The sequence below is a fragment of the Dama dama genome, chromosome 25 (assembly GCF_033118175.1).
Source record: "Dama dama isolate Ldn47 chromosome 25, ASM3311817v1, whole genome shotgun sequence".
Taxonomy (NCBI): Eukaryota; Metazoa; Chordata; class Mammalia; order Artiodactyla; family Cervidae; genus Dama; species Dama dama.
The window spans coordinates 46,218,641-46,244,713 of NC_083705.1; the positions used below are offsets into that span (position 1 = coordinate 46,218,641).

Below are 26,073 nucleotides of genomic sequence, written 5' to 3' on the forward strand. Positions count from 1 at the left end.
TTTCAATACTATCTCTTCCCCCCACCCAGCAAATGATTACCCTGAGCATGGGGGTGGAAATAGAATTTAATCTTAGCTTAAGAAAATCAGAAAGTAACACCACTTACAAATAGGAATAAAATTAATTCCATTCATATAAATAGACTTAAGACATGAAGCCTTTAAAAGGCTAAATGCCAAATAATTCCATTTTCGTAGGCTCTTTCTTATTTTTTTGTTGGAGTGTAATTGCTTTGCAGTGGTGTGCTAGTTTCTGCTGTACTACAGAGTGAATCAGCGATAATTATACATGGATCTCCCCCATCTTGAGCCTCCCTCCCACCCCCACCCCACCTCTCTGCATCATCACAGAGCACCGAGCCGAGCTCTCCCACTAGCTCTCCCACACACGTGGTAGTGTGTATATGTCAGTGCTACTCTCTCAATCCGTCCCAGCCTCTCCTTACCCCACTGTGTTCACAAGTCCGTTCTCTATGTCTGCATCCCTATTCCTGCCCTGAAAAGCAGTTCACCAGCACCATTTTTCTAGATTCCATATATTTGCATTAATGTTCAGTATTTGCTTTTCTTTTCTCTACAGATTCTAGATTCACCCACATCACTACAAATGACACAATTTCATTCTTTTTCATGGCTGAGTAATATCTCATTGTAAATATGTATAACATCTTTTATCCATTCATCTGTTGATGAACACTTATGTTGCTTCCATGTCCTGGCTGCAGTGAACCTTGGGGTACATGTACCTTTTTGAATTATGGTTTTCTCAGGGTATATGCCTGGTAATGGAATTGCTCAATCATACACTAGCTCTATTTTTAGTTTTTTTTTTTCCACAGGCTCTTTTTTAAATTGCCTTGCCCTCAAATACTCTGTCCTCAAGTGTAAAAATATTTAATATTTGAGGTCAAAACAGTGAGCAAGAGAAGTTCTGTAATGTACTGAGGCAACTGCTATAAGGAAATTTGTATGCATACTCAGTCATGTCTGACTCTTTGTGACTCTGTGAGCTGCAGCGTACCAGGTTTCCTTCACTATCTCCCTTCATTATTTCCCAGAGTTTGCTGAAACTCATATCCATTGAGTAGGTGATGCCATCCATCCATCTCATTCTCTGTCGCCCCCTTCTCCTCCTGTCCTCATTCTTTCCCAACATCAAAGTCTTCCAATTAGTCTGCTCTTCACATCAGGTGGCTACAATATTGGAGACTCAGCTTAGCCTCAGTCTTCCAATAAATTTGTTGTTGTTCAGTTGCTCAGTAGTGTCCAAATCTTTGCAACCCCATGAACTGTAGCCTGTCTGGCTTCTCTGTCCTTCACCATTTCCTGGAGCTTGATCAAACTCTTCTCCATTGAGTCCCTGATGCCATCTAACCATCTCATCGTCTGTCATCCCTTTCTCCTCCCTCCTTCAATCTTTCCCAACCTCAGGGTCTTTTCCAGTGAGTCAGTTCTTCTCATCACATAGCCAAAGAATTAGAGCTTCAGTGTCAACATCATCCTCCCAATGAGTATCCAGGATTGATTTCCTTTAGAATTGACTGGCTTGATCTCCTTACAGTCCAAGGGATTCTCAAGAATCTTCTCCAACACCACAGTTCAAAAGCATCAATTCTTAGGCACTCAGCCTTTCTATGGTCCAGCACTCACATCCACACATGACTACTAGAAAAACTTTTTCTGGTGCTGTGGCCACTACTGAGTTTTCCCAATTTGTTGGCATATTGAGTGAAGCACTTTCACAGTATCATTTTTCAGGATTTGAAATAGCTCAGCTGGAATTCTATCACCTCCACTAACTTTGTTTGTAATGATGCTTCCTAAGGCCCATCTTCACATTCCAGGATGTCTGGCTCTAGGTGAGTGTTCACACCATCATGGTTATCTGGGTCATTAAGATCTTTCACATCTCTCCTTGCTATTCTTTGGAACTCTGCATTGAGATGGGTTCGGTTCAGTTCAGTTCAGTTGCTCAGTCGTGTCTGATTCTTTATGACCCTATGGACTGCAACACGCCAGACCTCCCTGTCCATCACCAACTCCCAAAGTTTACTCAAACTCATGTCCGTTGTGTCCATGATGCCATCCAACCATCTCATCCTCTGTCATCCCCTTCTCCTCCTGCCTTCAATGTTTCCCAGCATCAGGGTCAGATGGGTATATCTTTCCTTTCCTCCTTTGCCTTTCACTTCTCTTCTCTTCTTTTCTCAACTATTTGTAAGGCCTCCTCAGACAACCATTTTGCCTTTTTACCCTTCTTTTTCTTGGGGATGATTTTAATCCCCACCTCCTGTACAGTGTTACAAATCACTGTCCACAGTTCTTCAGGTTCTTGGTCTATCAGAGCTAATCCCTTGAATCTATTTCTCACTTCCACTGTTTCATTGTAAAGGATTTTATTTAAGATGTACCTGAATTGCCTAGTGGTTTTCCCTACTTTCTTCAATTTAAGTCTGAATTTTGCTAATAGGAGTTCATAATATGAGCCACAGTCAGCTCCCGGTCTTGTTTTTGCTGGCTGTATAGAGCTTCTCCATCTTCTGCTGCAAAGAATATAATCAATCTGATTTTGGTATTGACCATCTGGTGATGTCCATGTGTAGAGTCTTCTCCTGTGTTGTTGGAAGAGGGTGTTTGCCCTGACAAGTGTGTTCTCTTGACAAAACTGTTAGCCTTTGCCCTGCTTCATTTTGTACTCCAAGGCCAAACTTGCCTGTTATTCCAGGTACTTCTTGACTTCCTACTTTTGCATTCCAGTCTCCTATGATGAAAAGGACATCTTTTGGGGATGTTAGTTCTGGAAGCTTTTGTAGGTCTTCATAGAGTCATTCAACTTCAGCTTCCTCAGCACTAGTATTTGGGGCATAGACTTGGATTACTGTGATATTGACTGGTTTGCCTTGGAAATGAATAGAGCTCATTCCGTCATTTTTGAGATTCCACCCAAGTACTGCATTTCAGACTCTTTTGTTGACTATGAGGGTTACTCCATTTCTTCTAAGAGATTCTTACCCACAGTAGCAGATATAATGGTCATCTGAATTAAATTCGCCCATTCCAATCCATTCTTAAAGTGTTGATGTTCACACTTACCATCTTCTGTTGACCTTCCAATTTACTTTGATTCATGGACCTAACATTCCAGGTTCCTATGCAATATTGCTCTTCATAACATCAAACTTTACTTTCACCACAGACACATCTACAGCTAGTCATTGTTTCCAGTTCAGCCCAGCCCCTTCATTCCTTCTGGAGCTATTTCTCTGCTCTTCTCTAGTAGCATATTGGGCACCTACCAACCTGGAGAGTTTGTCTTTCAGTGTCATGTCTTTTTGCCTTTTCACACTGTTCATGGGAATATTAAGGGTTGATTTCCCTTAGGATTGACTGATTTGATCTCTGTACTGTCCAAGGGAATCTCAAGAGTCTTCTTCAGAACCACAGTTCAAAAGCATCAATTCTTCAGCACTCAGCCTTCTTCTCACATCCAAACATGACTACTAGAAAAACCATAGCTTTGACTGTAAAGACCTTTGTTGACAAAGTAACGTCTCTGCTTTTTAATATGCTCTCTAATTTGGCATAACTTGTCTTCCAAGGAGCAAGCATCTTTTAATTTCATGGCTGAAGTCACCATCTGCAATGATTTTGGAGCCCAAGAAAATGAAGTCTCTCACTGTTTCCCTTGTTCCCCATCTATTTGCCGTGAAGTGATGGGGCCAGATGCCATCTTCATTTTTTGAATGTTGAGTTTTAAGCCAGCTTTTCACTCTCCTCTTTCACCTTCATCAAGAGGCTCTTTAGTTCCTCTTCACTTTCTGCCATTAGGATAGCCATCTACATATTTGAGGTTATTGATATTTCTCCCAGCAATCTTGATTCCAACTTAAGCTTCATCCAGCCTGGCATTTCACATAATGTGTTCATTTGAAAAAACCCTGATGCTGGGAAAGACTGAGGGCAGGAGAAGAAGGGGATGACAGAGGATTAGATGGCTGGATGGCATCACTGACTCAGTGGACATGAGTTTGGGTGAACTCCCGGAGTTGGTGATGGACAGGGAGGCCTAGCGTGCTACCATTCATAGGGTCACAAAGAGTCAGACATGACTGAGCGACTGAACTGAACTGAACTGAACTCTACATTTAAGTTAAATAAGCAGGATGACAATATACAGGCTTGACGTACTCCTTTCCCAATTTGGAACCAGTCTATAGTTCCATGTCCAGTTCTAACTGTTGCTTCTTGACCTGCATACAGGTTTCTCAGGAGGCATAAAGTGGTCTGGTATTCCCATCTCTTTAAGAATTTTCCACAGTTTGTTGTGATTCACATGGTCAAAGGCTTTAGCATAGTCAGTGAAGCAGAAGTATATCTTTTCAAAATTATTAAAGAAGTGTTCTTAGAATTCTCATTAATCCTGCAGCTTACAGTATTGGTGAGGGGCCACAGAAGTTCATTGACAACTTATGTTTAACCACAGTGAAGTCTATAAGCTTGAACCTCATCAAGTGATAACGTGCAGTACAGAATATTGGTACATATCTCAGAAATATTTAACTCTGCTGAAAACACTTGAAAGCAATGATTCTCAACTGGGTGCTCTTTTTGCCTCCCACAGGGTTTTTGGCAATAGCAGGAAATATTTTTGATTGTTGCAATAGAGAGGGAAGACATCTAATGGGGGAGAACCCAGGGATGATGCTAACATCCTACAGTGTTCAGAACAGCCCCCACCACAGAGAATTTTCTTGTCCAAAAGACACATAATGCTGAGGTTGAGAAAGTTTGCTTTCAAGGATTCATCTTGAACGTTTTACTTGCACTTTTATACAAAGATGTTTTGATCAGAGGCATTTCTCAGTCTTGTGTTCAACTTAAAACTTATAATAATTGATGTTTATTTAGTAAATCCATATAAAACCATCTTTCTTACGTATTTACTTAGTAACCTACAAGCATTAGGATTCGTGGCAAATTTTCTCAAGTTCGTTTTTTAGACAGGTTATAATGTCAAGTCCAGTAGAGTTATACTCACTCTTCTCTCAGCTGAAATTGAGATTGATTTGAGGAGGTAAGAAATGAATGGAGAAAATGTGATTGGCCAGCAAGACTGAAATTAAGGTAAGGCAAACCAGCACCCTAGGCCCGTCACTCATTTTAAATTTAAATTAGTCAAGTATAGTTGATTTAGAGTATTGTGTTCATTTCTGCTGTACAGTGAAGTGATTCAGATATATATATATATATATACACATATATATACACACACACACTATTTTTTAATATTCTTTTCCATTATAGTTTATCACAGGATATTAAATATAGTTCCCTGAGCTATACGCTAGGACCTTGCTGCTTGTCCATTCAATATGAGTTTGCATCTGCTAACCCCAAACTCCCAATCCATCCATCCCTCATTTGTCTTTCCCCTTGCCAACCACGTCTATTCTCTATGTCTATGATTCTGTTTCGTAGATAAGTTCATTTGTGTCATATTTTAGATTCCACATACAAGTGATATCAAATGGTGTTTGTCTTTTTCTTTCTAACTTACTTCAGTTAGTATGATAATCTTTAGGTCCATTCATGTTGCTACAAATGGCATTATTTCATTCTTTTAATGGGTGAGTAGGATTCTGTTGTATATGTGTGTGGGGTGTGTGTGTATGCTGTGCCTAGTCGCTCATTCATGTCCAACTCTTTGCAACCCCATGAACTGTACCCACCAGCTCCTCCGTCCATGGGCTTCTCCATGGTGTGGGTTGCCATTTCCTACTCTTTCTCTCTCTCTCTCTCTCTCTATGTATATATATATATATATGTATTTATATAAATTTATACATATTTATTTTGTGTTTATTTATATTTTATATAAATTTATATATTTATATTATTATATCTTTATATTTTATATATAATATATAAGTATGTAAATTTATATGTATATAATCACATCTTCTTTATCCATTTATCTGTCAATGGACATTTAGGTTGTTTTTATGTCTTGGCTATTGTGAATACTGCTGCTATAAACATAGAAGTGTATGTCTCTTTTTGAATTATAGTTTTATCTGGATGTATGCCCAGAGTGGAATTGCTGAATCATATGACAATTCTATTTTTAGATTTTTGAGGTACCTCCGTGCTGTTTTCCATAGTGACTTGCACCAATTTATGTTCCCACCAACAGTGTAGGAGGGTTCCCTTTTTTCCACACTCTCTCCAGCATTTGTTATTTATAAATCTTTTTAATTATGGCCATTCTGACTGGTGTGAGGGGATACCTCATTATAGTTAGATTTGTATTTCTCTAATAGTTAGTGATGTTGAGCATCTTTTCATGTGCCTATTGGTTATCTGTATGTCTTCTTCAGAGAAATGTCTATTTGGGTCTTTTGCCCATTTTTCAATTGGTTTTTGTTTTTGTTTTTTCTTATTAATTTATGTTAGTTGTTTGTATAGTATAGAAATTAAGCCCTTGCTGGTTACATCATTTGCAAATATTTTCTCCCATTCTGTAGGTTGTCTTTTCATTTTGTTTATGGTTCCCTTTGCTGTGCAAAAGCTTGTAAGTTTGATTAGGTCCCATTTGTTTAGTTTTGCTTTTATTTTTATTTTCTTGGCACACACTAGTGGTAAAGAACCCGCCTGCCAATGCAGGTTAGATGTAAGAGACTCGGGTTCAATCACTGGGTCAGGAAAATCCCCTGAATGAGGGCATGGCAACCCACTCCAGTATTCGTACCAGGAGAATTCAATGGGCAGAGAAGCCTAGAGGGCTGCAGTCCATAGGGTCTCACAGAGTCGGACACAACTGAAGCAACTTAGCATGCATGCATACAGACTGACCTAAGAAAGCATCGATATGATTTACATCAGAGAATGTTTTGCCTATGTTCTCTTCTAAGAGTTTTATGATGTCTGTCTTATATTTAAGTCTTTAAGCCGTTTTGAGTTTAGTTTTGTGTATGGTGCAAGGGAGTGTTCTAACTTCATTGATTTACATGCAGTTGTCCAGCTTTTCCAACACCACTTGCTACAGAAATTGTTTTCTCTCCATTGTTCTTTCTTGCCTCCCTTGTCAAAAATTAATTGATCATGGGTGTGTGAATTTACTTCTGGGCTCTCTCTTCTGTTCCATTGATACATATGTCTGTTTTTGTGCCAAGACAATGCTGGTTTGATTACTGTAGCTCTGTAATATTGTCTGAAGTCTGGGAGGGTCATGCCTCCACCTTTTTTCCTTTTCTTCAGAATTTCTTTGGCAGTTCTGGGTCTTTTATAGTTCTATATAAGATTTAGGATTATTTGTTCTACTTATGTGAAAAGTCTCATGGATAATTTGATAGGGATTACGTTAAATCTGTAGATTGCTTTGGGTAGTATGGCCTAGGCACCTCACTCTTAAGGAGGAACTCACAGACCTGTACTTGAATAAACCAGAGAGTAAGTACCTCCTTAGTTTTTTATTTTATTGTGGTAAAATACCTATAACATAGCACTCAATATTTTAACCATTCTAAAGTGTGCCCTTCAGTGGTATTAGTTCATTCACAATGTTATGCAACAATCACCACAATCTAATTCCAGAACTCTTTCATCACTCAAAATGAAATCTTCCTACCCATTCAGCAGTTTCCCTGGATTCCCCTCCATGGCCCCAGCCCCAGAGCAAGTACTAAACTGCTTTATGTCTCTCTTGATTTGCCTATTCTGAATATCTCACATACATGGAATCATATACTATTTGGCCCTTTGTGTCTGGCTTCTTACTAAGCATTCTGTTCTCAAGGTTCATCCATGATGTAGCTGCATCAAGACTTTCTTCCTTTTGGCTGAATGTTCCATTATCAGGATATTGTTTATCCATTCATCAGTTGATGGACATTTGGGTTGTTTCACCTATTGGCTCTTGTGAATAGTGCTGCTATGGACATTCATAAATGAGTTCTTGTTCTAACACCTGCTATCAGTTTTTCTGGGTATATATTTAGGAGTGACATTGCTGGTTGACATGATAATTTCATGTTTAACTTTTTGAGCACCTATCAGACTTTTCCACAGTGGCTACGCCATTTTACATTCCTACCAGCAATGTATGAAGGTTCCAAAGTCTCCAACATTTTTGCCAACACGTTAATTTTCATTTTTTCAATCCTAGCCATTCTAGTGGGTATGAAGTGATATGCCATTGTGGTTTTGATTTGCATTTCCTGAATGACTAATGACTTTGAGCACCAAAAGGTGCTTATTGGCTGTTTATGCCACCTTAAATGTTGCACCCTATGTGACTCACTTGCTTCAGCCTAATCCCAACTCTGCTAACCAGCGCCTGACATCAAATACGAAGTGGCTCATAAACATGGAGGGAAAAGGTAGTGAGATCTGCCTCTAAGTCTTATAGTTCTGGATTCAAATATCCCTATTTGACTAACGATGGAGTTTCTTTCATATCTGCAGTTGAACCAGAGCCTCCTGCGAACCTGACTTTGGAATTAAAACATCCAGAAGATAGAAAACCATATCTATGGATAAAATGGTTTCCACCCACCCTGACTGATGTAAAATCTGGTTGGTTCATGATCCAGTATGAAATTCGATTAAAACCTGAGACAGCAACTGATTGGGAGGTGAGTCAGTTGGAAGCTTTTGGAAGGAACTGTGTCCTTTGGCAAAGATGAAGACCCCAACTGAGAATCTGTCATGCCTCTAATTATTAGGCCGCCATGTTTTCTTCCTGATACTGATGTGACCCTTGCACATGTGGAAAGGCCTTCTCCCTTGCATCCATCCATCTCCCTGCATCTCCTGGGATGGATGGGGACTCATCATCACAGCTCTCCCAGGACTAGATCCTTGCAATTGAACAGCCTTTTCTGCCAGATTTCCAACCCACCTCTCTCAGGATATCTTAGATCGAAACATCTATGAGAGTTCTTAAGTGGCACTAAGTTGGAGGAAAAAAATCTCAATGTAATCAGTCCATGGTTAATGGCATTTTTATTTACTTTAAAATTCTTCATTGTAAAGAAATAGTACAATAAATTATAGACATTATAATAATCTATTCTTAAATATTTTAATTGTTGTTGTTATTTAGTCACTAAGTTGTGTCTGATTCTTTTGCAACCCCATGGACTGTAACCTACCGGGCTCCTCTGTCCATGGTATTTTCCAGGCAAGAATACTGGAGTGTGTTCCCATTTCTTTCTCCAGGAGATCTTCCCAACCTAGGGATTGAACCCACATCTCCTGCATTGGCAGGCAGATTCTTTACCACTAAACCACCAGGGAAGCCCTAAAGACTTTATTATATGTCTCTTTTAAACAAGGAATATTTCCAAACATAGCCAAAATAATATGATCACATGTAGAAAATTAATTGAAATCCCTTAATATCATCTTTTTAAATTCTTTAATATCATTTAAATTAGTCCATATTTTAATTCCCCCAACTGCTTCGAAAATATTTCAGTAGCTAGTTTGTCTTCAGTAGCTAGTTTCAGAATCCACTTCAGGATCACATACTGGCTGACTCATGTATCCCTTCAATCTCAACATACCAAGGAGACCAAGCCACTTATCTCAAAGAATGTCCCACCTTCTGCATCTGTCTGATTAGTTCTTTATAAGGTCATTTAGCCAGTTTCTCTGTCCCCACATTTCCTGTAACCAGACATTAGATCTAAAGACTTGTTTAGATTCCAGTTGAACAATTTTTGGCAAGGAAATTTCAGAGGTGATGCTATATGCTTCACATTGCATCATATCAGGAGAAAAAGCCATTCTGGTCAACCAACCATAAATGATGCTAAAACTGGGTGCTGGACTGGGGAGATCACATCCTGATCCCTTGATTGTAAAGTCATGTTTGATTTGTGCACAACTGCTTCAGTGTTCATAAATGCCCAGTTCTTTTTCACCTAGAGGCTTCACACCCTTGAATAATCCTTGAGTCAATAATTTTATTAGGTTTAGAAAATAACAAATTTCCAATTTTGTTAAGTAGTCACCTTCTATAATGTAGAATTCAGAAGGTAAGGTGTAGGGAGTGGTATATTTGTCTTTCTGAAATAGTGTTCCAAATGGAGAGGTAGAAAACTTGTTGTTTTTTGTGTGAACAGTGTTTAACAGGAGGAAGGGGTGGGCTGAGAGGGTGAAATGGTGTGAACAAGATATAAAGTGTGATCATCTGGCCTGACTTCTCTGCTAATTTATCACCTAAAGAAAAGTTTCTTCATAACACAAGTCAGAGTGACTTCTGTTTTCCTTGGCCCTCCCTAGATTCATTTTGCTGCGAAGCAGACTCAGCTTAAGATTTTCAGCTTATATCCAGGACAGAAATACCTTGTGCAGGTTCGCTGCAAGCCAGACCATGGATATTGGAGTGAGTGGAGCCCAGAGAGCTCTATCCAGATACCTAATGGTAAGTGTCTTGAAATTCCCCAAGGAAGAGGGGATTCTGACTACAATCTGCCTTTGTATTATTGCTAAATATTTTTAAACAGAATGGGTTTAGTAAATTTGTATTGTAACTACTAACAGAGAAACTATATTGAGGCTTAAGCAGAAGAATGAGTAGAGGTGGATTTATTATCTCTCCATTCAATACAGAGACATCTGGAAGTATAGCATCTTTCCCTGGGCAACTGTCAGTGAGGATCAGTTTCTATTAATAGGATAGGATACATCTGCAGACATGAGATGTCTCCGAGGGCTTGATGGTCACTTATTCTGCCCTCCACATCTGCCCAATCCCTGTCATTCAAGGTCATCACCTAGAATTTGCAAGGTGCTATCCCACCTGAAAGGCATGTACTGATTTTCAGTCCTTGATGACAATTACATGTTGATCTCATTCAAGGAACAGTATGTAGAAAAAGGCACCCAATTCTTCAAGTGCCATTAAACGTAGTGGCTGGTTTTCTGCAAGGGAATGGTTCATCTTGCATTTCTAAAGTACTTTACACAGTCTTTACCTTGTTTGGTCCTTCCAAGCATCTCAGGTATTCAGAGAGAATAGAATTGCCATTAGCAATGGAAAGGGAGGAAACTGAAGCTCAGTGGAGTTAGAAGTCTTGCCCAGAACCACATGGCAAAGCCTGACTCTTGTGACTTGGCCTGACCAAAATATCAGGGCTTGCACTGGCATAGTGGACATAACGCTGAACTACAGGCCATAAGACTGTGTGTCCAGCCCTAGCTCTTACTAAATAAAAGCACAGGGTCTAGAAGCGGAAGGCCTGGGTTCAAATCCCAGATGGCAACTTTATGGCTACCTGCCTCTGAATACCCTGGAGAAGGAAATGGTAACCCACTCCAGTACTCTTGCCTGGAAAATTCCATGGACTGAGGAGCCTGGTAGGCTACAGTCCATGGGGTCGCAAAGAGTCAGACACGACTGAGCGACTTCACAGACACACAGGCCTCTGAATCCACCACTCCTTGAGTCTCAGTTCCTCACCTTTACATACAGCAATGTCTGTAAAGAGTTTAACATCATATGGCTTTTACTAGGAACTTAATATAATGTTAGCTTGTTGTTATTATTACTGTAACTGATCATGTCCTCATGGATTTCCTCTGTTGGTATCACATAAAATAATATTTTAAAGCACTTTGAAAATTTTAGAGTACTATAAAATATATGCTGCATATTAAAATTTAATAATATTGGGAAAAAAGTAAATCCATCATTAACGCTACTCTGTTTGGATTGCTGTTCAAATCAAAAAGGATACAGAGGGGCAGGGGACTTATGTTCAAAAGTCTCATTTCTTTGTTTGTTTTAAACAATGCTGTATGTGATCAAAGCTTTCTGGCTGTTTGTTTTTAGACTTCCCAGTGAATGATACAACCGTGTGGATCTTTGTGGCCGTCCTTTCTGCTGTCATCTGTTTGATTATGGTCTGGGCAGTGGCTCTGAAGGGCTATAGGTACTTCACTCTACCCTCCTTTCAGGCATGGTTGTCAGGGATAATGGCCAAAAAAGACAATACAGAAATGATGGAAGCCTACAGATAATTCAAGCACCTCTTTTTAGCCATTAGTGGCAGTGTGTTCACTATGAAAAAGCTTTTATCAGTGCTAGCAAAAGTAGAATAGACTCATTTGAAGCTGATGTTCTTTCCATCAAATGGAGGCTGACAGTTGTGAAACAGTAAAAATCTGGCAAGAGCAGCAAACAACCCACTAGTCATTTCAGAATCAGTCAGAGTTAACTAGCCAGAGTTCATTTTAATGTTGGCCTTTATGGCTCAGATGGTGAAGAATCTGCCTGCAGTGCAGGAGACCCAGGTTCAGTCCCACGGTTGGGAAGATCCCCTGGAGAAGGGAGTGGCTACCCACTCCAGTATTCTTACCTGGAGAATTCCACAAACAGAAGAGCCTGGCGGGCTACAGTCCATGGGGTCACAAAGAGACAGGACTCTTTCTCAAACACTTAACACTCTATAGTTATTCATTGTTGTCACCGCTGATTTAGTAGTTTCATGTCGCCTCAGAACTCCTAACTTCTACCTACCATAGTCCATGTAGCAGCCATTTGAAGATAAGGCTAATGTTTCAAAAATTACAAAGTGAAAATATGTACCATTTATCTTATCTCACGAATCATTTTATAGCATGATGACCTGCATCCTCCCACCAGTTCCAGGGCCCAAAATAAAAGGATTTGATATTCATCTGCTGGAGGTAAGTGCTAAGGTGGAGACTGTATTGTGACTTGCTGCTGTGTAATTGTCATCTTTATGCATGTACACACCATCCCCATCAGTGCAGTCTGGCTAGCTTGGCTATCCATGGCTGGTTGTCCCTCCCCTTCAGCAGGGGTGTTCACAGAAAGATGTGAGAGGCATGAGGGTAATTACTGTCAGGAAGTGTCAGAGGGCAATGAAAGAAAGCCAAGAAAACATCAGCACACATAGGAATGCTTGTTAGGTTTATCAGATCTGTTCATAAGCCCTGCCATAAACATTTTATACAAATAATCAGTTGAGAAAGTGGGTGAATATTTGATGAATACAAAAGAGTGACCTTCCACCAGCCCCTCCTCCATCAGACTTTGGTGTAAGCTCTCACTTGAGTGTTCTCTACATAAGGCCATAGTAACAGAATATCTTACTGCAATTTTGCTCAGTTTGAGTGCTCAGCTAACACTGGCTCAGTACAGGGGAGCTGGTATTTGCCAGAGCCCATTTAGACAGATTCAAGTGGGAATTAAATTTAAGTGTTTCAAATGAAAAGAGGGGTTAGAACATTTTACATTTCTCTGCAGGTTGAAGTACATATTAATAGTTTCCATTTGACCTTCAGCTTAACATGGAGGTATATAAAAGCAGTTACCTACTCATTATGTCACTTGACATCAGCCACTGTGAGGCCAAAAGCACAAAATTGTGAAAAGTCAGCCCCAGGGAATTTGTTCTGATGGCATTCACTTTGATTGCAGATATCACAGCCTTCTCGCCTTGTGTCTATGTTTTAATAGAAGGGCAAGTCCGAAGAACTTCTGAGAGCTCTGGAAAGCCAAGACTTCCCTCCCACTTCCGACTGCGAGGACTTGCTGATGGAGTTCATAGAGGTGGATGACAGTGAAGACCAGCAGCTGATGCCACGCCCCTCCAAAGAACACATGGAGCAAGGCGTGAAGCCCATGCACATGGATCCTGACAGTGACTCTGGCCGGGGCAGCTGTGACAGCCCTTCGCTCTTTTCTGAAAAATGTGATGAACCTCAGGCCCATCCCTTCAAGTTCTATACTCCTGAGGGCCCTGAGAAACTGGAGAATCCCGAAACAAACCTTACATGTCTCCAGGCCCCTCAGAGCACGAGCAGGGAAGACAAAATCCCCTATTTTCATGCTAACGGACCCAAATCTTCCACATGGCCTTTCCCGCAGCCACCCAGCCTGCACAACCCCAGATATTCTTACCACAACGTTGCTGACGTGTGTGAGCTGGCCCTGGGCATGGCAGGTACCACAGCCACTTTGCTGGACCAAACAGACCAACATGCTTTAAAGCCCTCGAAAACCATTGAGACTGGTGGGGAAGGAAAGGCAGCCAAGCAGAAGGAGTCAGAAGGCTGCAGTTCCAAGCCTGACCAAGACACGGAGTGGCCACTGCCCCAAGACAAAACCCCCTTGATCTCTGCTAAACCCTTGGAATATGTGGAGATCCACAAGGTCAGCCAAGATGGAGTGCTGGCTCTGTTCCCAAAACAAAATGAGAAGGTCGGCGCCCCTGAAACCAGCAAGGAGTACTCGAAGGTGTCCCGGGTGACGGATAGCAACATCCTGGTGTTGGTGCCAGATCCTCAAGCGCAAAACCTGACTCTGTTAGAAGAACCAGCCAAGGAGGCCCCGCCAGCCCTGCCATAGAATCCAGCCGAGGCTGACCTGGCTGTCTCCCCTGCAACCCCAGGCAACTGCAGACTCCAGTTGGGTTAGGGACTGGGTCCCACAGGTTTTATGCACTCTTGCAGTGAGAGTTATGGAAGGATGGGTTGAACTGTGATTTTCCTTCAGGGAACACTACAGAGTACGTGAAATGCACTCTCGCAGAGAGGGCTCAAGAGCAGGGTTAGAATGACACTACCCAACTCCCAGTTCACTCTTCATTCTCTGTATTTCCAACCAGTTGCCTCTTTTTCCAACAGCTGATTCCAGAACAAATCGTTCCATCTTGTGTGATTTGTAGATTTACTTTTTACTATTACTTATCAGATTATGTGTTCAATGATATAGAAGCACATTGCCTAGTATTCTTGAGAGACAGTGCCAACAGGTGTATTCTCTGGAAAAGGCCTTCATGGTTTTGTATGTGACAGAGGGGTATAAGTCAGTCAAAATTGTTTACCATGGGAAGATGGTAGATAGGAGAGAAATGCCATGAAAACCACTCTTGAAGACCAGTTGCTTAACCTTTGCACTCCTCTTTCATTTTATTAGGATTAACCAAATACAATGCACTTAAAAAGTTTCATTCTAGAACACCTGACAAATTGTTTACATCCGTTCCTATTACCTTAATGACACATTGCCAATATGCAAGTAAACAGGATGCCTCCAGTTTTTTCTTAAAATCGTTTGAATTTATTAAGCATGGATTTTACCCCTAAATTGTATATCATTCTGAAACTTCTAGAGAATAGGGTTTTAGAAAGTGAAATTTTCTTACACAGGAGGCAAATGAGTTTCATGTGGTGAATCCTTCTAAAATGTTTTCCTGTTTTATTTCAGCATGATAGATAATTTATTACACACCCTAGTCTTCTGTTAGTGAAAAAAAAAGTCCCAAAAGACTAACTTTAATTTAAAATATAATCATAGCAGGATGCTAACAGAAGTATTGCCTTACTGTATATACAAATTCTACTTTAATATAAACCCATAAATTTAACAATGTATTTTTGAAGACTATTTTTCTATCACTTAAGTAAAATAAAAGACTATTTTCTATCTTCCCAGTACAGCCTGTTTACGTATTCAGCGGGTACAGTATTTTCTGCTATGAGGTTATAATGAGTATTTTCAGTACACGGTGATATATGCAGTCCCTGTTTGTGGAATAAAATGCCATACCAAGCCAAAGCCCATTGAGGAATAGGAAGTGGATGACAAAATTCGATTTCCAACATAGTGTAGTATAGTTTTTCTGATTCTTTTTATCTCCAGGATACTTTAAACAGCAATCAAGAAACTAGAGTTTTAGGACTCTCCACAGACTGAAAATTACTTCTCTTGTAATTTAGGGCCACTCTGGGGGTTCTGCTCTTCTCTGGGTGAAAATTTTCACTTCTCTGTGAAATTTTCACTTCTCTGGGTAAAAATTCATAAAGATGAAATTTTCACTTCTCTGGGTGAAAATTTATAAAGATGAAAAAGGAGAGTGGGAACACCTAACATACTGCCTTAGAGAGAGAGAGTTCTGGTTTTGTTTTTCTGAGCAATCTTGGGCAAATCCATTGGTGTGTTTACTTCTTAAGCTGGAACACAAAGAATCTGAGCTCCCTCTGTGAGTTAGATATTCCAGCCCAATAAGTCCATCTTGACAGGAACGGGACTCCAAGGTTGGCTGATGTGTGAAAGTGAACACACTGCCAGAGCTCCCAGAAATGCAAAAGTAACATATCTGAGGCTCTATTCTCCCAATACACACACAACCAGTTAACAGTGAGGGAGCCGTTGGGGAAGATTGTCCAAGTTTATTAGCCCCCTAGATCCTTGCTACTCAAAATAAGGTCTGAGGACCAGCCATACCCGCAAGTATGGGCGCTGCTTGGAAATGCAGAATCTCTACCCTCGCCACCCCCACCCACCAGAATCTGCATTTTGCTAAGATCCCCAGATGATTCAAGTACACAGTGAAGTTTGAGAAGCATTGCCCTAGCAGATCATTTCCACTAAAGCTGATTTTAGTGCCTGGAGCAGTTCTTTCCTGGAAAGTACAGGTCGAGTCTGTTTGACTTGCAGTGAACAGTACTGTCATAAAAAGGTATCATTTTAAAAAATCTGTTAGTGGTTTGGTATTCACATAATGGAAGAGAATGATCTGCAAAAGCACATACAACTTCTAAGAGGGTCAGGGAATATATCCCACCTTGAGAAGCATTGACCAAAGACTTGGACCTTCAAAGCCAGCACAGACCAAATCTTTCTCAATATAGTCCCGTCTCCTCCAAGATGCCTATGAACCGCTCTGATAGTGTGAAATTCTGATAGAATTCAAAAATAGTCTTTTGATGTATAATTTGGCATATATGGAAAAAACTGTCATGGCTGAAGACTCAAACTAAATTCTTTAAAAAACACCAGTTAGTAAGTAGATTACTGTCAATCATTAAGTAAAGCCACGGCTATAATTCTCGGTCACTTAGCACTCTTTAATGAATTGCGTTTTGTTTTTTTTTTCCCGTGGTCTAGCTTATTTTCTATCAAGGAGTCCTCTAGTTGAGTGGAAGTGTGCAGATTAAGAGTCAGGAGACCCAGCTTCTAGTGCTAATTATGTTAGCTTAGCTCAACTCTCTTCTCTGGATCTCAGTTTGCTCTGAATGAAATGCTAGGCCAAATAATCTATAACGTCCTTTTAAACTGTGAATCCTTAATTCCATGATTCACTCAATAGTGTCCAGCAAAGATGATTAACCAATGCCTTGTATCATAATTAAGCTTACAAATAATTGCCCTTTATCATAGACACATGTCCTCTTCAGTGATGTGCCCATTTTGTTTCACTTTTTTCTTTTATTTTTTTAGTTGGAGGACAGTTGCTCTATAATATTGTGTTGGCCTCTGCCACACATCAACACGAATCAGCCACAGGTTTAAATCATCAATGCCAACTAATCCTAACATATTGTACATGCATTTTACAAATTATGTAGGTATAGAATCATAGTCTAAGATGATGTGCAAATATGTGTGTAGAGAGAAGCAGAGATTTTTTTTTTTAAAGATATTGAAAGAGGCTCTGACTTTTAGGGACAAAATGCTTTTCTTATACTAGGCTGCTGATTCTGGTTTGCAATTTTTTTGTTGTTGTTGTTTTCATCTTATGGATTATGAACCACCATTGCACAGTTGGTGGCAGAGATTTTATAAATCTCTGATTTATAAAAAGTCATATTTTTATAAGTAAACACTTCAAGCTACAAACCACATGGAAATAGGATAGCCAGTGGGTGATTTATGGAAGCTTATAGCTCAAACTGCAAAATCTTCTCTAGTCAGTTCTAGCAAATGGGTACAAGGCACCTCAGATGAGCACAAGTCATAATCAGTCACGTCGCTGATATGTAACTGACTCTCCATTCTCCTAAGTGCCTAAGGCCAATCCCAGCTGGTTTGGTCCAAAGTTGGTCAATCCCTCACCATCTGTACAAGATGAAGGAGTTTGACTCTGTCCTGTAGTGACGCAACTGAAAGAGAGAATCTGATGAGCAAGCAGAGGCACCTGAGCTCCAGCGTGCAGCTTAGCTGGGGAAGGTCTGTCCCCCAACTTTCTCCAGGCTGCCTGCCACTGCCCATCACTTGCAGAAAGACGTGATCCAGCCAGTCATAATTTTATTATCTCTTTAGAGTAGATATGAAAGAATCAGATTTGTACACATTTTACAAAGTGCCTTTTTTTTTTTTTTTGAAGTTTTCTTTTCACAAGAAAAGTGTATTGATTAGACAGTAAATTTTACATTTTAAGTAAATGAATGAAAAAGCCAGAAAGGGAATCATTAAATGGTCTAAGGTCCAATCAGCAACCATTGAGTAGATTTTAATTTATTGTTTAATTGAATTAACACACAGCTGATGTGAATAGTGTAACTTATTTTGATAAGAAATTGACTCTGGCTAAGATTTTGGAATAAGTCTGCCACCCTGTTACTTGAGACCCTCAATTTAAAAACACATTGATGCACTTTTAAATGGCTTTGAATTGCATACCAGGGCCTGAAAAGGGCAATGGCGTACCATGGAACTTGGCACACGTGCAGAAAGACATAAAAGCCTCCGGATTATGGTCCGCAGAATTGCTGATGTAGATTTGTCATTGATGAAAGCCTCTAGTGAACCAATTTGTTTTTCTGCCTTTTCAGCCCATGCATCATTAATATAGTCGCTAGGGTAGTGGGCTGAGCACTCAATTTCCGGTTGCCAGTAAACAGGCTGTGTGATCTTAGCAAGTCCTTTAAAAGCTACTCACTAGTTCCCTCATCTGTTAAATGAGTGGTTTGGCCTAAGATGTTTCTAAGACCTCTTCCGGCTCTAACAGTCTTTGATGCGCATGATCTGAGTAAAATCCAGGGTTTCAGTAAATGACCCAGGGACAGTTCAGGGAAATACTGCTGATGATCCCTTAGCCTGAAGTAGTGGACAGTGTGGCTTTAACAATGCTGAAGAGAAAAACAGGTCTACTCCTGCAAGTCCCATCGATTTCATTTAACATCCTTTGCTCCTCTTCTTAGCTGTCCACCTTGTAGGCTTTTAATGCTCTCACTTAGGGCCTCCATTTCTCCTGAGAGTTCATTATGTACAGTAGCAACCATAGGATTTTCAAGAAACTAAATTATTCATAAATAATGACTTTGGCCTGAGTCAAACATTAAATTGGCCATATAGATATCAAGGCCCAAGTTGAAGGTCACAACTTACCTTATTTACGGAGCCACAGGCTTAGAGATTCTAGCTCAGTTTCATCCATTAATTCATTTATTCAAAGGCCATTAATAAATCCAAGCTACAATGAAGACTCTGTTGTGGAGGTCTTTTTTTTTTGCTTTATTTTTATTTTTATTTTCACACACACACACACACACACACACACCCCACATTTTCTTTATCCATTCATCCATTTAAAAAAAAATTTTTTTATATATTGTAGTGGTTTTTGCCATGCATTAACATGAATCAGCCATGGATTTACATATGTTCCCCTTCCCGATCCCCACTCCCGCCTCCCTCTCCATCCCATCCCTCTGGGTCTTCCCAGTGCACCAGCCCTGAGCACTTGTCTCATGCATCCCACCTGGGCTGGTGATCTGTTTCACCCTTGATAGTATACTTGTTTCAATGCTATTCTCTCAGATCATCCCACCCTCGCCTTCTCCCACAGAGTCCAAAAGTCTGTTCTGTATATCTGTGTCTCTTTTTCTGTTTTGAATATAGGGTTATCATTACCATCTTTTTAAATTCCATATATATGCGTTAGTATACTGTATTGGTCTTTATCTTTCTGGCTTACTTCACTCTGTATAATGGGCTCCAGTTTCATCCATCTCATTAGAACTGATTCAAATGAATTCTTTTTAATGGCTGAGTAATATTCCATGGTGTATATGTACCACAGCTTCCTTATCCATTCATCTGCTGATGGGCATCTAGGTTGCTTCCATGTCCTGGCTATTATAAACAGTGCTGCGATGAACATTGGGGTGCACGTGTCTCTTTCAGATAAAGTCCTCTATTGCTCCTCTATTACTCCTTAATTTTCATTTTCATTCTCATATATTTTTACTATTTTTTTAATTAAAAATTTTTTTTTCTTTTTTTTCCTTTCTTTTATTTTCTTTTAAAGTCCTCTATTACTCCTTAATTTTCATTTTCATTTCACTATAACCTTGCAAAAAAAAAAGACCTTATTTTTAAAGCAAACTTCATATATATTTCTTAAATTTTTTGTGTTTTTGTTGTGGAGGTCTTAAGCAGAAACTTAAAAATGCAAAATGATTGCTCCAGAGTTTATAACCTAACCAGAAATTCTATTTATAGGTATGACCTGGACTTATTTCATGACCAGTGTACATATCATCTGCAAATCAAATAGTTCTCTCCCTAGATTTGTGTATTTCAAGGTGATTTTAGCTCTGAGACCTTCACATGGTTACCTATTTCAGTAAAAGGAAACAGATAGAAAAACAGAATGTGGGGGGCTTTCCTGGTGGTCCAGTGGCTGGGAATCAGCACTTCCAATGCAGGGGGCCTGGGTTCCACCCCTGGTCAGGGAACTAAGATCCCACACGCCACAGGGCAGCTAAGCCGTATGCCACTTGGAAATCCTGCATGCCACAGCTAAGACCTGGCACAGCCAAATAAATAAAAATAAAATATTTTTTAAAAAGAAAGAAAAATAAGATGTTTCTAAATGTCTGGGCATCTCAGGATTACATAGAATGCCAAAAGTAACCTGCTAAACTTGGATTTTTTTGGACATAGTGACTCTATTCAGTGTTCTGAGTTTATGGCTAAGAGATATACATATGCCCATGACTGTTTTGTCCACATTGATTCCTTTGATTTATGCTCCAATTTCATGTCAGGAAGCACTGAGATGAGTAAAGTGGGAAAACATACTCTGTTTATGTGGTTGTGGTCAATGAAAAGAGAGACCTTTAACCAGTCTGGTACTTAACTTTTTACCTGCTGCTGATAAAAAGAAAAAAACAACTCTAAAAACTTTAGCTACTTAAGTAGTAATATAAAAACCAGTAGTTTCATATTATGGTCAAATCACACTTCACCTGGATACATTCCAAAATCTAATCTGAGTTTTTCCATGCAAATTTCATGTATCCTAAGGAGGTGGGGAAATCTTGTTATATTATCGGAAATTGAAAAATTGTATGGCAAAGAGTCTCTTGAACAACAATTTGTTTTATGAAATTCCTGATAAAATGATTTTGAAGTTTTAAAAGTAACCACTTCCCTTCTTATCCTAATGTCCTTCCTTCAAAGCTGCTTATTGTTTAGAAATGATGTCACATCTCCCACTTTGACTATTTTCAGTGGCATAGCTGTGCATTTGCCATGTGATAATCCTGACTTTTAACTGTTATATGATTTTATGTTATGTTGCTTTATGTGGTTCAAAAACTGTATGACACATTGAGATATATAATCCTATTGTGAAACTCACTGTGTACTACAAAGAAAAATAATTATTTCATGAGTTAGAATCTATCCATATATATTTCAATGTGATTGTTTCTATATCTGGAAAACAAGACTGAAAAAAATATGTAATCATATCTTTCTGTTGAAACCGTGAATGTGCTAATTTTTTTTGTTAATCTTTGTTTAGAAGTAGTATGAGTTGCCGTTGTACAGCTGATCTGGGGTAAGTGTTTAAGGTACAATCCAACAATTGTTTAAAAGTCAAGTCAACCCCTCGACTTTGCTACATGTGACCTTTGATACTTCTGGGGCGTTTTTTGCATAATGAGGCTTGCATTTCCTGCTTGATAAGTCATTTCAAACAATTTTCATGTCTCATGCAGAAACCAAAGCAACCTAGAACTGGCTGTTAGGGATCTGTGTCTTCTGTAAAGCCATATTGAAGTGAAGGCTACGGGATAGCCAAAGGTTCCATATTTTCAAAGCTACCACTACCTCTGCTTTTTCTCTTTTCCTAAAAAATGCCAAACAAAATTCTTCAACATTGCATAGGAAATTAGAAGTGATTGTTACAAGTTGCTGGGGTCTTGTTTTGTTTTTTACATGAAGATATGTTCAGTTCAGTTCAGTCACTCAGTCGTCTCCGACTCTCTGCGACTCCATGAAGCACAGCACGCCAGGCCTCCCTGTCCATCACCAACTCCCGGAGTTTACCCAAACTCATGTGCATCGAGTCGGTGATGCCATCCAGCCATCTCATCCTCTTGTTGTCCCCTTCTCCTCCTGCCCCCAATCCCTCCCAGCATCAGAGTCTTTTCCAATAAGTCAACTCTTCTCATGAGGTGGCCAAAGTATTGGAGTTTCAGCTTCAGCATCAGTCCTTCCAGTGAACACCCAGGACTGATCTCCTTTAGGATGGACTGGTTGGATCTCCTTGCAGTCCAAGGGAGTAAGCATCTTTTAATTTCATGGCTGCAATCACCATCTGCAGTGATTCTGGAGCCCAAAAAATAAAGTCTGAAACTGTTTCCACTGTTTCCCCATCTATTTGCCATGAAGTGATGGGACCAGATGCCATGATCTTAGTTTTCTGAATGTTGAGCTTTAAGCCAGCTTTTTCACTCTCCTCTTTCACTTTCATCAAGAGGCTTTTTAGTTCCTCTTCACTTTCTGCCATAAGGGTGGTGTCATCTGCATATCTGAGGTTATTGATATTTCTCCTGGCAATCTTGATTCCAGCTTGTGCTTCTTCCAGCTCAGCGTTTCTCATGATGTACTCTGCATAGAAGTTAAATAAGCAGGGTGACAATATACAGCCTTGACTTACTCCTTTTCCTATTTGGAACCAGTCTGTTGTTCCATGTCCAGTTCTAACTGTTGCTTCCTGACCTGCATATAGGTTTCTCAAGAGGCAGGTCAGGTGGTCTGGTATTCCTATCGTTTTCAGAATTTTCCACAGTTTATTGTGATCCACACAGTCAAAGACTTTGGCATAGTCAATAAAGCAGAAATAGATGTTTTTCTGGAACTCTCTTGCTTTTTCAATGATCCATCAGATGTTGGCAATTTGATCCCTGGTTCCTCTGCCTTTTCTAAAACTAGTTTGAACATCTGGAAGCTCAGGGTTCACATATTGCTGAAGCCTGGCTTGGAGAATTTTGAGCATTACTTTAATGGTGTGTGAGATGAGTGCAATTGTGCAGTAGTTTGAGCATTCTTTGGCATTGCCTTTCTTTGAGATTGGAATGAAAACTGATCTTTTCCAGTCCTGTGGCCACTCCTGGGTTTTCCAAATTTGCTGGCATATTGAGTATGGCACTTTCACAGCATCATCTTTCAGGGTTTGAAATAGCTCAACTGGAATTCCATCACCTCCACTAGCTTTGTTCATAGTGATGCTTTCTAAGGCCCACTTGACTTCACATTCCAGGATGTCTGGCTCTAGGTGAGTGATCACACCATCATGATTATCTGGGTCATGAAGATCTTTTTTGTACAATTCTACTCCTAAATTCATCAGTTTGTAAGTTTATGCTAGGTTTTCTCAATAACCATTTTTACATTTTATAAAAACTGACCGATGAATAAGGGCCAGAAAGAATACCTAGTAAGTCACCAGGTGAAAAGCCAGCAAAATTATAGATGCAGATTTTTCCCTAACCAGGAGTCACTGCAACGTGGTTATTCAAAACCATGAGGGGGATATTTCTCACAATCTGATTTCCCTAAAGCCCCTAGAAATAAATTTTCTCCTTATTTGATTTTAACCATCAAAGATACTATGGTATGGGAAAAATCAGGCATATATCAGAAATAACCTTGTTTTGATTTTTTTATCTACATGAACTAATTAAAATGTCTATTTTTTTTAGTCTTAAAAAATTATAGAAGACTGTAGTCATCTGATTTATCTTGCATCTTTAGTTCCGTAATCTTTAGTTATTGCACATTGTGCTTTCTGTTGCCCATGGATTTATTAATTTGTCTCCTTCCATTTTGAGAGGACACCATGGATAGCTAAATCCATATCAAGAGTATGGGAGATGCTGCTAACTGCTATTACCAGAACATCTTCATTTTTTACTCCATGCCACAAACGATGTTTGCTAAACAAAATCATCCCAGTATAATATTATCATTATATTTCTACTCATGTTATTGAAAATACCCAGCTCAGTGCCTGGCTCAATAAATGTTTATTCTCCTTGCTTCCCCTTCCTCTATTTATTTTTATTTGATATGTAAATGAAAAAAATAACACGTGCCTGGCTGAAACAATTTTCTTGATGGATTTTTGCTGCAAAAGGATCTGTAATCCAGAAACTATTTATATAAATTAGACCAAAACAATTTTCCTCCTTTCTCTTTACCCTTCTGTATGATTGCAAAGTATAATTTCCCTCCTTTACCCCCATCCCTCACACAAGAAGCTGCTAAAAATAAAAATAAAATGAGATGGAACCAAGAACCCAGGGATAGATCAGAAAAGCTCATGTAAGTATTATAAAATAAAGGAAAAATCAAGCCATTTGAAAAATGGAATGCTTTTGAACAGTATGATTCATCAATATTACTAACAACATCTCTTCTGACCAAATTCATTGGATTAAGTGTAAAATGCCAATCTTTTAATGGATCTAGATCTAGAAATCTTTACCTACTGCTTATGCTTGTGTTGCAGAATTATGGGATGGTGTGGGGTTTGCTTTACAAATTCTTCTGTGACTCCTAGATTCTCTAATGCCATGTCTTACCAGGGAATAAGATATTTCTTACATGAGTATCATTCCCTAAAACTTGGCTTCTGTCAAAGACTGACTCCCCCATGCTTACATTGGTGCCATCTGCCTTTAATTATTGGACACACGTTTACTTTGAAGCTGGAAAAATTGGAGTGTCAGTCACCAGACATAGCGTTCATATAATAATGATGAGTTGCAGAAGTACTGTGTAGCTAATTTTCCAAAATGACATGCTTTCCTAAAAGGAAACAGAAATTATATGTTGCCACATCTTTCCAGAACCATATCTGAAACCTTAACCCCACCAAACTCTACAACTGACTAATCAACTTTTACACATTCTAAATCTCCCCTATTTTGAGGGACTGTGAGATATAATACCTATTTAGCAGGAATCTGGATGTCTTGGAGTTGGAAGATAGGGCAGGACTATAGGAAATGGGGGCTTCCCTGGTAGCTCAGCTGGTAAAGAATCTTTGCAATGCAGGAGACCCCAGTCCAATTCCTGGGTCAGGAAGATCCCCTGTAGAAGGGATAGGCTACCCACTCTAGTATTCTTGGGCTTCCCTGGTAACTCAGACAATAAACAATCCGCCTGCAATACGGGAGACCTGGGTTCAACCCCTCGGTTGGAACGATCCCCTGAAGGAGGGCATGGCATTCCACTCCAGTATTCTGGCCTGGAGAATCCCCATAGACAGAGGAGCTCGGCAGGCTACAGTCCATGGGGTCGCAAAGAGTCGGACATGACTGAACGACTAAGCACAGCACAGCGCATAGGAGACGGGGTTATTGAAAAACCTCCAACAGGACCTTACCCGTTAGGGAAGCAGATTGTCACAGTTTTATCCTTCTGAAGAGTACAGATGAGATTAAACCCATTCTTGATATTGTAAAGCGTAATCTACTTTGAAGGTCTTGACACTTAAATTGGAATTCTTTTGCCCATAACCTCACCTACTCCTGCTACCTATACAAGTCTTAAGCAATTTTGTCTTATGATCAGGTTCACACTAAAACTTATACTTACCAATGAACTTGAAACACAGGTACTTTTATGAATGTGATAAAATATTTTTTAAGTAAATCTAGAGGATGTTAGTCAAATACCACTTAGGTTGTCAGTTGGGGGAACACTGGTATAAGCTAAGGGAGCTCAGGAATTTTTATTACTGTATTTATAAATGTGTTTGAAAGAATTTGTAAATGTCACAGGTACATTTTTAAGGTGATACACATTTGCTCCATAAATTATTAAAAATTATGAAATGAGTTTCAATGACATTTGGCAGTAGTTTTGCTTCAAGTGATCAATACTGATATTGTTACTGAACTATGTAATCTCATGATACATTTTTCAATACTTTTTCAGAGCAACTGCTTTTGCAATGGTAGCAATGCTTAATTTAAATTGAATCAATAAATTTCTTCCTAAGCAATGAT

At 39.5% G+C, this 26,073-nt stretch overlaps 1 protein-coding gene across 2 annotated transcripts in view; it reads left to right on the top strand.

The window, feature by feature from the left end:
- PRLR (prolactin receptor) overlaps window positions 1-26,073 on the top strand; it is a 198,955-nt gene extending 172,882 nt beyond the window's left edge. The window contains exons 5-9 of one of the 2 annotated variants that reach the window (XM_061129240.1): window positions 8,464-8,633; window positions 10,288-10,429; window positions 11,840-11,939; window positions 12,627-12,696; window positions 13,454-13,590. In XM_061129240.1, coding sequence (XP_060985223.1) covers window positions 8,464-8,633; window positions 10,288-10,429; window positions 11,840-11,939; window positions 12,627-12,696; window positions 13,454-13,489 — 518 coding nt within the window. In that variant the 3' untranslated portion in view covers window positions 13,490-13,590. Of the gene's footprint in view, window positions 1-8,463; window positions 8,634-10,287; window positions 10,430-11,839; window positions 11,940-12,626; window positions 12,697-13,453 lie in introns of both variants that reach the window. The other variant, XM_061129239.1, reaches the window with a different exon arrangement.